Raw genomic sequence first — 15,075 nt, forward strand, 5'->3', positions numbered from 1 at the left:
TGTGATCATGAGCTCTGCGGCTGCAGTTCGTGTACTGAAGCTACCTTTGATTATCCTCCGATAAGCCGCCGCCGCGTCTGTTCTGACACACTCTGGGTGGACTTGGGATTGTCTTCGTCACTTTGATTTCACCTTCAGCCTGAAAAAGAAAGAAAAGACGACGCAAACAGCTTTCAGTCTTCGGTTTCTGAACTCTTTACAGGCGCTCTGCTGCAGGATTTAACAGCCATATGGAGGATTAATAGCAGCAGCTGCTGCGACGCTGCAGCATCAGCACCTGTGTTCTTGTTATAGACGCAGTAAAGAGTTTCTTCATTAAACCTCTGAGTTTAACACAGCTGATCTTCAGCGGAACAAGTGAAAAAATAGCAGGAAACAGTCATAATTATACAACATTCATGGAACCACTGTCTGTGGAGACAGAGGTGCACACACAGTCAACAATCAGCACTGACACTTTAACAGGATGAATCACTGTAATCTGCTGTTTTTGACTTTTTACAAAGCGTCCCAACCTTTCAGAAAACATCCCAAAGAAGCAAAAGTACTCTGTGAAGTTTTGCAGAGGCCTTTTAACCTCTTCCTGCTGCAGCGTCCCGTACCTGGCTCAGGTGTGACGTGTACCTGTACGTACCCTGGGCATTGTCAGGAGGAGGTGTCCGGTGGTTTGGGACCTCTGAGCCGTCGAGCTGTCGGGCTTCACTTCGGCCGGCAGAACCACCTGAAATATCTGCAGAGTAAATTATTCACAACTTTAATTAGTAAGATTAATGAGCTGATCTGGCACCGACGCCATCCCAGTGTGTCAGATGACTTTAATCATTAGCGGGTCTTTTTATAGGTACGCTTTCCAGAAAGGACTCGAGAGAGAGAGAGTGACCAGAATAGCTCCAGAAGAGAACGGCGGTGATCAATCACAGGAGAGGAAGCCTATGGAAACCAGAATGAAGCATGTGGGACGACAAATCGGGCATAAAATTGGACTTTTTCCTTTTTTCATTTAATTCAATTTGATTATGAGGGGGAATGTGAGGAAAGCCACACTAAGGAGGAAAACTCTTCAGCTGCAGAGTGTGAGACGTGTCTGATACACTCCTCACAGTTGGCTCCTCCAGTCAATTTTCCCCGCTCTTCTCAACATGTTCGTATTAAAAACGAATTTTAAAAGCGCGGATTGATGTATCACTGCGTAAATCACCCCGCCCGTCCAATCAGGACGACCTCTGGCACACAACAGCCATCCATAAACACTGTAACAGCTTGAAGTGCAGCCATGACATTCAGGAATCTGGCAGCGAGAAGAAGAACTCAGAAGCTGCAGGGCTCAGAATTCATGAGGGAAAAAAGTTCATCATGTGGTGAAACAGCTGTTTAACCAGGCTTAAAGCAGCAGAAGTCAATGCAAAGCAGCAACATCTGGGGCTGAAAAAACCCCAATGTGGAGACTGCAGTTAATGACTGTGATTCCCTGAAGACTGTATATAAAAGATGGATCTACAGTCATATGAGAAAAGTCTTCACAGACAACAACAAAACCTTTTTTTCAGTACTGACTTTATCAGTGCTCACATCACTGTGGAGGAGTCTTGGCCCATTCTTCTTTACAATGTTGGTTCAGGTCATTGAGGTGTTCGCGGTCAGCTCACTAATGTACACCTTTACTACTTTCACAGGAAAGAATTGCTGGAATAAACTGAACTGGAATAAACTACTATCAAGGTTAGACTGTGCAACAGCAGAAATCCAAGAGCTACATGTCAGAGTCTACAGGCCTCAGTTAGCATGTTAAGAGTTAAAGTTCATGAGAGTCCAATTAGAAGAAGACTGAACAAGTTTAGCTTGTTTGGAGGGTTACAGGGAGAAAGCCTCTTCTGTCTAAAAACAACATGGCAGCACAGATTAGGTTTGTGAAGGTGCATCTGAAAAAACCACAAGAGACGAGACCAAAGTGGAGATGTTTGGAAACCAAACGCAGGATATCAGGACAGACTGTCGGCATGGTGGAGGAGGCTGATGACTTGAGCACCTCGCAGTCACAGAGTCAACCATGAACTCCTCTTTATTAAAGACTCAAATATGAAGCTTGGCTCAAAGTGAGTCATGCATCACGACATGATCACAAGCACAGCAGCAAATCTACAAAGAAAAGAATCAAAGTGTTGCAAAGTCCAGACCTCAACCTGAGCTGTGCATAAATGAATTCACTCAAATCTCAATGAACTGAACAAATGCTGTAAAAAAAAAAAAAAGTGGGCTAAGATTTCTGCACAACGATGTGAGAGACTGATAAAGTCATGCAGGAGATGATTACTGCAGGTTATTGCACTGAAAGTGGTTCGACAAGTTCCATGGGATGGAATCAGTTTTCACACATGGCTTCTGCATTTTGTAGTTGTTAATTAAACAAAGAAACACCAAAATATGTCAGGTGCTGTTGCTCATATGACTGAATACATATGCAGTAACTGTTTTCCTCAGAAATCAACTCCTAAAAACATAAATAAATTAGCTGCTTTGGGACACACGGGAGAAAATGCTGTGGATGTGCAGGACGGAGGCTCCTGTCACAACAAACCTGTCAGACTGCAGGAAACCTGCAACGGCTCCACTTCTGCTGCAGGAGACTCGACTGATTACTGATGGTAAAGGTGTATGCTTAAACAGAGCACATTTGCGGCGTATTCGTTCTGGACAGCTGCCATTTACAGAGAAAAAAACAGTTTCCATCTGGGAAATGAATTCACAGCAGACATAATAAAACTCTTTCCAAAAATACCGAAGTCACAGAGGTTTGATGATTCAGCAGATTCTGGAGGCCTGTTATGTTCTGTAAATCTGCTCCTCCATCTATCACACGTTCCTGCTGCTCCCAACAAGCAACATCACAGCAGTCAGTCGTCCGTACATCCTCCATACTGCAGACAGATCTCTGCATTAACAGGCAGTGTTTCAGAACACAGCAGAAAACTGAGATTTTAGGAGGAAAAGAGAAGAGCTCGAGGAGGTTTGGTCAGACGTCTCACTTTTACTACTTTTTAGCAGCTGGGAGAGCTCCTCTCACTGCACCATGTGTTATGTGATGACATGGGCCCCACAACTTTTACAGTTTTTACATGCTGCCTGTTCTTTTAACATTTGTCTTCCTGTTTTTTGTCTTCTTCCTTTGTTTGTTTTACATTAGCATGCTTAATATGACTAAAGGTGTGCCACAGGGTTCAGTTCCAGGACCACTGCTATATTTGCTGTATGCTATATATTTTTACATATATAAACAATCCTGGATATTAATGAAGTTTGTTTTTATTTACATTCCAACTTTTTCAGAACTCTCTTTGTATTTAGGAATTAATACTGATGACTGATGACCTTCTTCTTCCACATCACATTCAACTGGTAAATGAAAATTGGTCCGTCCTTTGAGATGAAAAAGGAACTTCTTTCATGGCAGTGATGGATTATGAGCATGTTATTTATACATGTGCATCTTCAATGCTTTCATATGCTGGGTCTGTCGTGAAGCACTGAGATTTATTACCAACCTTAAAGCTCTGTGTGTAAACTGTATGCTTGGGCCCACACGGTCTGCAAAGACACTTAAAAACACTTAACTTTAAAAATATTGTAGATTTTTAATCTCAAGAGTTATGTTACTCTGGTTTAGTAAAAACATGTTGCGCTACCTCTGCCAGTCACCACAATGTCAAGATATGAAGCTACTGTAAACATGCACACAGATTTTAGAAGCACCAACTTCTCAGAACTTCTCAGACTTTTCATCAGCGAATGAATTTGAAAACTTTAGGTCTCAGTTTCTGTTTGCAGACAGAAAAATGTGGATTCATCTCAGACCTTCTCTGGCTTTGCGGTGCTGCTGAAAGGGGAGCTGCTACAGTTTGGTGTCGGCCTGCAGCGAGTCTGCTGCTGCCTGCAGTCTCTGAACTCCTCACTGTGAGAAATCAGAGCTGCACTATGCAGGACATACTGCTTGGTAAGTGTTTCCTGTAAACTTTAGAGGCCAACAGATATCTGCAGTAAGTACAAATACCTCAAACTGCAAATAACATGCACAGTTACCTCAACTCAGCAACACGGGAAAAGATTTGCTGATTTGTTCGTGTTTGTGCTCCTAGCCTTCGAAATTCACAGGTTTGAATCCCAGAGCAACATGGAAATACGTTTAGGAAAATCTTCATCAAAAACTACTGTCGCAGTGCCCTTGAGCACAAGGACTTTCACTGGCTGACAGCAGCAGTCTGTGGTTAAACTGGCCTGCTTCCAGTGTGAACGAGAGGAGAATGAAAGTGGAGTCTGGAGCTCTGAGGATACGAGCCGGTGGACAAACAAAGGTGAACAATCAGAGGAAAGCAAAGACAAAGACTCCGAGGTCTGACTGAAGATCGAGGTGAAAACAACAGCAGGTGTGGGAGCAAAGACACAGACAGGAAGTCACGTCAGAATCTAACCTTCAAATAAAACAGGAAGTGGCCAAGACACAAAAACACAGAGAGACATGAGCATCTTTGTTTTTTAAGATGCACAGCAGAGTTCAGACAGGTAAAATTCTGTTACACTTGTCCAGGTAAAAATTTCACATTGTACTGAGTTGGCTGTGAAATGTTTTCACTGCACTGAATCTTTTTCTTATTCGTTTCTGAATCTGATGAATCTCGATTTTTGGTGCAAACAGCATGAAAGCAAAGCTCCAACCTGCCTCGTACGAAAGGCTCAGGCTGCTGCTGGTGTCGTGAGGTGGGATCATTTTTATGCTCAAGCTGAAAGCATCTCTCTTTGACTGTCTCGCAGTAGTCACATGGCCTCCACAGTCACCATGTCTGAGCCCAGCAGAGCAGCTTAGGGCTGTGGTGGAATGAGAGATTCACTTTAAGGATGTGCAGCTGACAAATCTGGAGAAACTTTGTGATGCTGTCATAAAAATATGAACCAAAATGTTTGAGGAATGTTTCCAGCACAAAAGTGTCCAATCAGGTACGAGTAAGGTGAGCGTAACTGTGACTGTGAATATCTGTATGATGGCAACGGTGGTGAGTGAGGCTGTGAACAACAAACTTAACAAGCTGACAAAGATTTAATGACTGACTCTAAGTGGCTGCTGTTGCCCTTTACAATGGAAAAAAGCCCAAAATTAATGGATTTGTTGTAAAGTTCAGAGTGTGCAGCCAAAACTACGCACAGGCAAAACTTCAAATTAGGCGTCACGTAATCTGAAAAGTCACCAGTTACTCTGAGTATAAAAATAAAAGCTTTACAGCGCACCTTTCCCTTCACGGTGACTCTGGCGTACGACGGCTGAACGTCCACATCGATCAAAGAGGTGTCCATGTGTCTGTGGGAACAGGGAGGTCAGTCATTGTAAACAGAAACAGGTACAGACGCTGATCAGCTGATCAGGTGATCGGGTGGGGAGTTTTGGTCGGACATTTAAAAGCCCATTTCTGTGAAAGAAGCATCATGATGGGTTTTCCAACCTGAGCTCCGACCACAGTTTAAATCAATTTGAATCGATGTGGCTGCGGTAAATCGGATTTGGTGCAAACAGCCACCACATTAGACAGAAACCAGCTACACAACGCACATGAAGACAAACCATGACTAGACGCAGATCTAATTTACAGCAAGAAGTTATATTTTAAAATAAAACGAGGTACAGCTTTTTCCTTATTCCATATCTAAGGTTCAATATTATTTGACAAAACTGAGTGTAACATCTCACCATGAAATTAGGGATTGATAAAACACAGGTCTGTTCACTCAGTCCATTTTAACCCCCTTTTTAAGACTTGATTAGGTTTTAATTTTGATAAATGAAGCTGCAGGGAGTTTGTGCTCCTACCTGTACACTTCCAGGTCCAAGATAATCGTGTTGTTTTCTTCATCTTCTGTTAGAGAGAAATCCAGCCTGTTAACAACACAGAGAGCAACAATCCAGATGTTCAAACCAGGAGACATGACACCGATTCTTAATGTAAACGTACACTGCTGTCTACACGGTGCCTCCACAGACTGTATATAATAGATGGACAAATTATTATGAAAGCTCAAAGACAGAGTTTTGGTCACCGCGATGTTAATTTTTGGAGCCATAAGTGACAAATGACTGAAGATAAAGTCAGATCAGTAGACTTCCTGTTGCTGCCTTCCAGTTCTGTGATTCTAGCTGCGATACAGACATCAACTTAAAATCCAAACAGGGTATTTAGATAAAACCATGCGGGGTTAAAAAAAGGAGAAAATTAGCTGTGGAGACCCAAACTTGCAGTAGGCTGTAAACCTGTTTATTTTTGCTCTAAAGCTGGATGTTGTGAAATGACCCTGACGGTGAGGTTGGCCAAACTTACGTTATTTTATGGCTTAAACTTGTTTCTGCAACATGTGACTTTCCCGGCCACTCGTGTACGTCTTTACTGAGCTGGCTGCTACGAGTCGGGCTGCAGTGAAGCACGGCGTGCTGTCGCCCCGCTGCAGTAAGGTGATATATCACATAAAGCATATATTCCTGACCCAAGCGTGTCCTCACCTCAGATTACAAATGAAATCAGGCACACTTTAAGGCCTCGACCCCTGTGGCCTTGCTCATGATATGAACCGTTTGGATAATGGAGGAGGACCGGAGTTGCCTGCAAGCGTTCAGGTTTTTCCCCAACAGGACGACAGCAAGTGGGCCAGAAAAAGCACTTGGTAGGTTTTCACCTGCCTCACTGAGCTAAAGTAAAAACATGACAGATATGAAGAAGAACTGTGACAGAAACTGTGGACCTGCAGCTCTTTCCTTTATAATTGTTTGCAAAATATAAATTTAACCTGTTGATCAGTCGAGCTCTAAAATGTTGTACTTAAAGATCTGATCCCAATCATCCATGCAGCACCACAAATGTTAAAGTTGTCATGTACTGCTGTAACAAACATGCCATCACGGTGAGGATAGAAAACCTGCTTCTGTTTCTCGGTTCATACTTGGGCTCATTGATATTCAAGACTCGTCCGTCAGCAGTGATCAGCGTCCTCGGGGCCTTCGGCTTCTTCTCCTTCCCCCTGCAGAGAAACAGCGCAGTGTGAGCAGATCACAAATGAAGCCTGGGTGTTTAAACAGTGGACTCACAGGTGACAGCACCTGGAGTCAAAGTACCTCAGAGATCAAAGAAAGGTTCTCCTCCCCTCCAGGAGCATCCTTAGAAAAAGAAATATAACCTGTAATGGAGCGTGTTTGTGTAGCACACAGCAGTGCAGGAACCTCGAAGGCTGAAAGTCATGAAGTCAGTATGAACGTAGTTTAACCTGCCTAACACAGGGCGACTCTTTATACATGAAGAACCCCTGCAGGTTCAAAACCAAGTAACACAAGAGTACGTCTGCAGTAGCTTTTTTTTTTTTTTAATTTATGTGTTGTTTTTCAGATTATATGGAATAATCTGAAAAACAACAAAAGAAAACAGAAACTACTGATTAATCTGAGAGAGGTCTAAGCCAAAAAGTGGTAGCTGCAATACTAAAGGGCAAAAGAATGAACGGTTCAAACAGCTTTGATATAAAAGCTATAAAAGTGTGATTTAGAAAAAGTGCTAGTTAACAAATTATTCACTTCACTTGTCCTGAAAACTGAAACAAAACTTTTAGCTTCATACAGAAATACTGGATTAACATCGCAAATAGCTCATCAAAATTATTAATAAAAGTGGAAATTATTATGGAAGTTAAAAATATGATTAACAAAATTAAATTACCGGCTAAAGATAAAGTATAAAAAGTTTAAATAACTAGATAAGATCATGAAAAAACGCATAAGTTGAATTTGCCAGTTAAAAATATGGATAAAGAAATGAAACAGCTAAACACTTAAACAGCTAGCTAAAACCAAATTAAACATAAAAAAATTGGAAATTATCCGGTAAATGTGTGGCTAGCAGTAAAACCGTTTGCTAAGAGTAGCTTAACAGTAGCTGTTAGCTAAAATTACAAATAAAGGTAGGAATTATTATCTGAAATTATGTCAGAGGAAAATGTTAGTTTTATACATATATGAATAAAGAAATGATACCATCAGTTACATATAACAAATCAAATGCATTAGCCTGCTTAAAATATAAATAATGTTTAAAAAAAATAAACTACTGAAAGTGTTCAGTAACATAAATAATAGTTGGTTAATTTAAGTAAAACTGGAGCTGTAATAATGATGTGAAACAGCACTGTGTTCATTCTGAACGACGGCTCAGGAGGTAGAACAGGGCACATTCAAATCTATCACCTTTCTTTCTGTGTTTAAATGACAGAGTATGTAGAATGTGTGGTTGGATGTGGAAAAACAAAAGACTGAGAAAAGTCACAGAGTCATCGCTTCGGTGTGCTCTCATCACCATCTGCCGCACAACCAGTCGCTCAATTAGCCGCGAGAAGCAGACGGCGACACGAGCGCTGACGGGGAGACACACACCTCACATCAGCCCGTCTATTAGGCCCACCGAGCGGCAGATGAACCTGTCAGCAGTCCAGGTGGGTGAGTGTTTAGCGCTCTGCAGAGGGTCGGCCGCCGTGACCTCCGCAGCCGTACATCAGCCAAGGAGAGGGAGGGAAGCAGGAGAGGGGGGCGACGGCGTGCTTGAGGAGGCTTCGATGTGCTGAACCGGAGGATGTCAAGTCCATGTTTTTATTGGAGCGGTCGGCTGGAGCGAGCGATAATGAGTCTAAGTGAAGCTGTGGAGAAGCCTCGTGGTCATCCGTGTGACGGCCCTCGAATAGTAAGAGTCAAATCAGCAGGGTTCAGACGGCGAGGTCGTCACATGGGTCACGTAGACTTCAGATAGTTCCTGGGAGTGCTTAGCAGGTCTTTGAAATGTGTGAATATACAGAGAGGGTGAATGCTGCCTCTGTGACAGTGTTCTAACTGTTAGTTTTATGAATGGACGGTTTATCTTCTTGGTTTGTTTTTATAGCTGATTAGACAGTTTTACTGATTTGGCCCATCTGATTGTTTCTGGTAAACAAACTGCTTCCACTCAGGATCCAAGGGCTCCCTAAATGGTTCAAAGTGAGTGTGAAAGTGATGAGTTTAGACTTTAAGAGCTTCATGTTGGGCTTTTTCTTCAGCATCACTCTGGGTTTAATGACGCGGGACTCTGACTTCCACTAGAGTCCAAATTTATAATTGGTTCGTTTATACTTTAGTCACTTCCTGGATGTGGTGGTGTTAGTCTGAGGTGAGGCTGACAGGACTTATCCAAACAGAATGAGCATCTCCATCGCTTTCCGTTCAAACAGCAGCTTTTCCCTCGATGCCACATACTGTCGACTCGTCAAGGTCACAGTGCGGCTGCCTGAGCTGTAAACCCATAACTTCTATCTTTTAAGGACTGTGACGGCGCATCTGTCAAACAGCAGAGTAATGGAGACGTCAGAAGTGACAGCTCCAGAGCTGAGGACGATCTGTTCAGACAACGCTCAGTTAGCCATGCACGCCTCGGCCCGCAGAGAAGTCCAAATCCCCGCTGGATTCACAGCTGCAGTCCCCGCGCGGAGGACAGTGAGGTGGTGCAGCAGCTCTGAACCCAACATCTGTTTGCTGCTGTTACAGTGACACACAGCACACCGGCAAAGTCATCCATCATAGAGGAGCTGTGAGAGTCAGAGACCACGATTACACAACAGAAAACAGCTTTCCATCAAATACAGCTCGACACCAAGAAGACACCAGCACTAAAACAGATCAATATTTTAAGGTAACTTTAAATTGTTGGGTCGTTCCTTAGAATACAAAGCACCTGGGGTGACTGTTGTGATTTATCACCATATGAATAAAACTGAATTGAATTCAAATTAATTGGAAGTGGAAAAAGATGGACGGATGGTTGGATGTGTTCTGTGCAGCTTTTCCAATTTGAGGTTTGAACTGTAAAATGGACGTTTAGGTGTTTGTGTTTTCTTATTTGGAGCAAACTAAACGCAGACACAGTGTCGTTATTCTACTGCTTTACTCTGTAAACAAAAGATGACAGTAATCGTAGATCTCTGGTTTCAGTTGAACTGCTCCGAAGTCGTCATTTTACCTGCATCAGGTAGAAAAGACTCTGACAGTGAACTGCTTCTAGCAGAAAACAGACGCACTGGTGCATTTAGTGGTGTCGTTGGAGGAGATGAAAGAGGCTAAAAGAGGGTCAATAACAAACTTAGAGATGTCAATACTGTCATAAATAAACACCAGCGAAGCAACATCTGTATAACCCACTTTGAGTTACAGCAGGTGATTATATATGAGTTTTAAACATCTAGTAACAGTTACTCTGCTCCTACAGCAGAATAATGATATTTAGAATTATCAGTCTGAATTCACCATTTTTATTTATTTACTTTTATTAAACTGAAAACACTTTTTCATCATTCAGGTGTTCTATTTACAGAATCGTACACAAAGTGTAGCTTTTCCACTTTTTCCACTCAAAGGAGTTAAAAATTCACATCTGGAGACAGATGTGCATGAACTGATGCCCACAGTGGCACAGGAGAAGTTTTTTATTTTAACAGCTTATTGATGAAGTACTCAGTATTGTAGAGGAAACAAGAAAAGCTTGGTTCGGTTTAGCCAATAGTCATACTAACTGCTAACTGCTGATTGTTGTGATGCACTTTAATAAGTTAGGAGGCAGAAACCTTTTAAACTTGATCGCTGTGATGTCACTGAATGGTTGCTACAGCCTGGAAGCAGCGTGGTGATGATCTAAAATCTGTGATTGTGTCATTTTGTCATTTGTCAGTTTTATTAAAGAGTTCAGAACTATGAGAAATTCTGTGAGATCGATCATGTTTTTATCAAAGAGTCACTTGAGCAGTGACTGTGTTTCACGTCAACATTCATTAAAGCAGCACGTGAAGCTTTTATGCAAATCTGCATCGCTCCATCTCATCCACCCGCCTCCATCCATCAGCCCGCCGGGTTCCTTAAACTCGGCTGTTTTCAGGCTCTGTGTGGTGTTTTCCCTCCTCTCAGAGGAACAGAGCAACCATTTAACATGAGCTCGTCTCCCGGCTGACCTTATCGCAGAATCCACCTCAGGACCAGGAAATTCATCTTTCCTGACAATCCGGTGACGGCCCGACTGCACGCATCAAGTCAGCGCGCTCTGACAGCCGTGCGTGGGGAGGCGGTAAAAACGGCAAAGCCGTATCAACCTGATTTTCTGCTTGGACAGCGCGCTGGCCCGGGATGCTGCTGTAATGTGGATAAGTAGGTGGACTATCAGCTGTTGGCGTTTCAGCCATCACACCAGGTGTAACCTCACATCTTCTAAATCCAACTGACCTCAGCAAACGACTGAGGCTGGATTACATTTTTCGGCATACATTTAAAGACTGTGCAGATTTAAGGGTTAGGGTTAGGGTAACAAACGAAGAGGAGAGGCAGAAACGCTGCGTGCACAGCCCGACATGCTGAAACACCTCTGGGCTGATGTGAGGCGTTTCCTGTGGGCAGAGATTAAGCAGCGAGACACTTCCACAATGTTTGTCATACACAGCTCAGCTGTTTGTGACTCTGTGGCTCGAGGTGTTATGAAAGCTAAACGCTGTGAGTCAGCGCTGCGTCCACAGGTCAGCGAGACGAGCGGCCGGTGAATAGAAAGTTGTTTTTTTTTAAAGCTTTGCCTAAAGTGGAAAAATGACCAAGTAAAGCAGATGTGTCAGGCCTCGCTGATTTATTACAGCATCCAGTGATCCTGGACCCAGCCTCAGTGCTGTGAAACATCGTTTTATCCTGAGAAATATTCTCCTCTGTTTACGTCACAGGAGCCACGACGGCAGAACTCAACAAGTTTTGCTGAAACACATAGTCTGATGTTTCTGTGTCGCCTGGAAACGACACCCAGCTCTTTGTTTTAGGGTTTGGTTTAAGACCACAGAGCAAGTTATTAACAAGATTTTCAGAAAACTGGAATTTATCCATAAAGTCCTCACAGAGTTCCTCTCATTGGATAGAAAAGCTTTAATTTTATGTTGACAAGAATCCACAGAGCCTGTCTGTGGATTCTTGAATTTAAGAAAAGGTAATACAGTAAATTTCTCAGATTACATAAGGTGCTGCATCGGTGCTTATTTTGCATCTTATTTAGTGATTAAATAGCTCAGAAATTAGCAAACAAAAACTACTTTCATCTTTAAGGCTTTATAAAAACAAGCACACTGACGTAAGGATTAAAGGCTCTGCTAACATCGTGATGTGGAGCTTGAACCATGGAGGCTGTCATAGCAACATCTGCACACATCTAATGCCAGCGCAGAGCTCCTTCATCTCTTTATGAGGCTGAAGATCTCGGGGGTAACGAGCATACTATGAGTTTAAATCCTGCTGATGATGCTGGCTAGAAGAGTTATTTATTGGCAGTAATCCTGACTTATATCTCTGAAACACTCCAAAGAATAAAAAAGACAGAGTGTCATTGTAACATCTGCATTTTTTCACATCCTGACTTCAAAGAAAACAAAGAGAACAAAGCTGGAGGATCGACCATGTGACAAACATGTTTATGTGTATTCTAACTGTAATGAACAGGTGGACAGAAACAGAAACACTGGAGCTTTTTGGCCTTCTGTCCTCTAAGAGACACTGACTGTTTTCCTGGTGACCAGAGGTGGTGATTTAATATTCAGAGCCTGCAGCAGGGTTCATCGCCCGGTGAACTGGAAGCTCGGAGCGACCCCGGAGTCCCAGAGGAGCAGGCTTTGTGTGTTTATTATTCTGCAGATCTGTTACATGTCAAGTTTATCTGGACGGTCTCTAATCACAGCTACAGTTCTGCCTCCACAAGACAGAATCATGGAAACACAAGAAGAGCGAGAATGAAAAATGATATTCCTCAAACACTAGGATCTTCAAATGACTGCGAACGGGAAGGAAAAGGGATGAATTCAACCTTCACCCAAGGACACTGCAGCTGGGATCACTGATAAATTCCTCCTCTTACCTGAGGAAGGTAAAAGCTCCACAGGGGACAGACAGTCAGGATCAGAACAACACTCAGGAAAGTCTTTTTAAACACAGAGCCACTGAATGAAAACATCATTAAAGTGTTTATATCCTTAAAAGAAGATATGAACTAAAAGTAGGCGGAGCTGTGTGCCTCAGATTACCATATTAGGGATATCTGCTCTCAGTGACATCACACAGATCCAAGTGTTTATTACCATCCATTCATCCATTTTATTCTGCTTATCTGTATTCAGTGCACGCACGGATTTTACTCTCCTCAGCCACTTCCTCCGATTCTTCCGGGATGACAAAAATCCCATTCCCAATCCGGTTGAGACATAGGCTCTCCAGCACATATTAGTCCTGTCCAGGGTCTCCACAAGGAGACAGGCCTGGAGACCAGCTGGCAACCTCCAGTCTACGAACTGATGTGTATTTCCTGACTACCTGAGAGTGGTTGCTGAAGGTTGCTGGCAGTCCTGAGAGTAAAATTAGTCACAAAGAGGAACGGGATACTACACTGAAAACCTGTCACTGCCACTGGTCTCTCACATGGAAGACATCAACCTGTCTGCAAAAACCTCACAAAGCTGTAATGAAGTCGTAAAAAGTGCAACACAAACCACAGACGGTTACAAAAATCAGTGATTTTCCAGCTAATCTGCATCATTTTTCTCCCACAGAGGAGCGTTCACTGTAAACTGGAATAATCAGCATTTCTGGGCCCCTGCACTCTGACCGGGCTGCTCTCAGTGAGGGAAACCTCACAGCTGCAGGCTGATATCAGCATACTGACAGGGAATCTGTGTGTGTGTGTGTGTGTGTGTGTTTAAGACAGAAACACTTTCAGAAGCAGATGTTTAACACACTACACATACTCAATTAACACCCTGGTAAGAGGGTCACCTTACAGGTGAGCGCTAATTACAGCAAAATAATTAGACTCATGACAGACCAGCGCTGTAATCCGAGTAGGGCCACTGCAAAGGAAACAGTCAGCGGCTACATTTTAAAGACAGTTTGTGTGCAATCAGCTAATCACAGCTCATCAGATTTACACAGGTGACTGAAATCAAAGTCCTTTTACAAGCACGCCTCTGACATTTTATCAGCTGTTAGTCTGAAGCCCTCACCTAACAGCAGGCAGAGAGAGCTGTAACTTTAATTTGTCCACAGTGTGCTTAAAAAGTGTGGCTTCTGTACGGTGGCCCTGAGAGGTCAAATCCATTGCAACTTTAAAAAAAACAGCAGCAAATACAAAAATGCTGCAAAAGCACACAAAACACAGCAGAAGTGTTTTTGGGGAGACAAAAACGTGTCGGACCGGCTCCAGGAGTGACAGGTAACAGTAAACGGCTAATAGCAGCAACCTCACGTCTTCTTCTTCCTTTATCACACTGATCAATCGTCAGTGTCTCGATCCTTCACGTTTTTCATTGTCACTTCCACAGCTGGGGTTTGTTTTTACCTCTGTTGTGTTTTATACACATACATGTGTGTGTGTGTGTATATATATATATATATATCGTATAAAGAATCTATAAACAGGAATTCAAAGCAGAGCAAAGGGAAGCTCAGTATTCACACAGTTAACTTTTTCTGTGCCGTCAGCTCTGAAACTGACGGGACTCAAACCGCCCTCATTTCACCCACACGACTGATGTGACGAACCACCGGCTCACGCTCTACAGCCGTCTGACATCAACAACATCCACAACATCAAAACCACGAACACGTCAGCAACAAATCTGCCCTGAAACACCTCAAAACGCTCCAGTTATGTCTTTAGTGTGAGTCATTAGTCTGCAGAGTGTGTGGCAGTTGGGCAGTTTGACCTTCATAGACCGAGTATACAGTGTAAACATACAGTCTATGCTTTACATACAGAATATATATATATCCCTAAAACTTAATAATTTATTGGAAAAACTGGACATTTTAGACTCTAAATACTCCTTATTGTTTGTAAATGACATCAAACATTTACATTTATGCAGTTAGGTCCATAAATGTCTGGACAGACGTTTTTATCTTGTTTCCTCTTCAGGATAAGACTGAAGTGCAGACTTTAAATAAACTCTTCGAGTTAAAGCTGAAAGTAGACG

General features: G+C 42.7%; 1 protein-coding gene across 5 annotated transcripts in view; it reads right to left on the minus strand.

Annotated features, from left to right (window-relative positions):
- dnaaf11 (dynein axonemal assembly factor 11) overlaps window positions 1-15,075 on the minus strand; it is a 40,260-nt gene that overhangs the window by 18,316 nt on the left and 6,869 nt on the right. For 4 of the 5 annotated variants that reach the window (XM_005457656.4, XM_005457655.4, XM_005457659.4 and 1 more), the window contains exons 7-11: window positions 6,973-7,050; window positions 5,852-5,917; window positions 5,275-5,344; window positions 635-730; window positions 45-139 (exon numbers count right to left, since the gene is read on the minus strand). In XM_005457656.4, coding sequence (XP_005457713.1) covers window positions 45-139; window positions 635-730; window positions 5,275-5,344; window positions 5,852-5,917; window positions 6,973-7,050 — 405 coding nt within the window. Of the gene's footprint in view, window positions 1-44; window positions 140-634; window positions 731-4,564; window positions 4,858-5,274; window positions 5,345-5,851; window positions 5,918-6,972; window positions 7,051-15,075 lie in introns of those variants that run through there. The other variant, XM_025900435.1, reaches the window with a different exon arrangement.

This window comes from Oreochromis niloticus, linkage group LG18 (assembly GCF_001858045.2).
Source record: "Oreochromis niloticus isolate F11D_XX linkage group LG18, O_niloticus_UMD_NMBU, whole genome shotgun sequence".
In the NCBI taxonomy this organism is placed as follows: Eukaryota; Metazoa; Chordata; class Actinopteri; order Cichliformes; family Cichlidae; genus Oreochromis; species Oreochromis niloticus.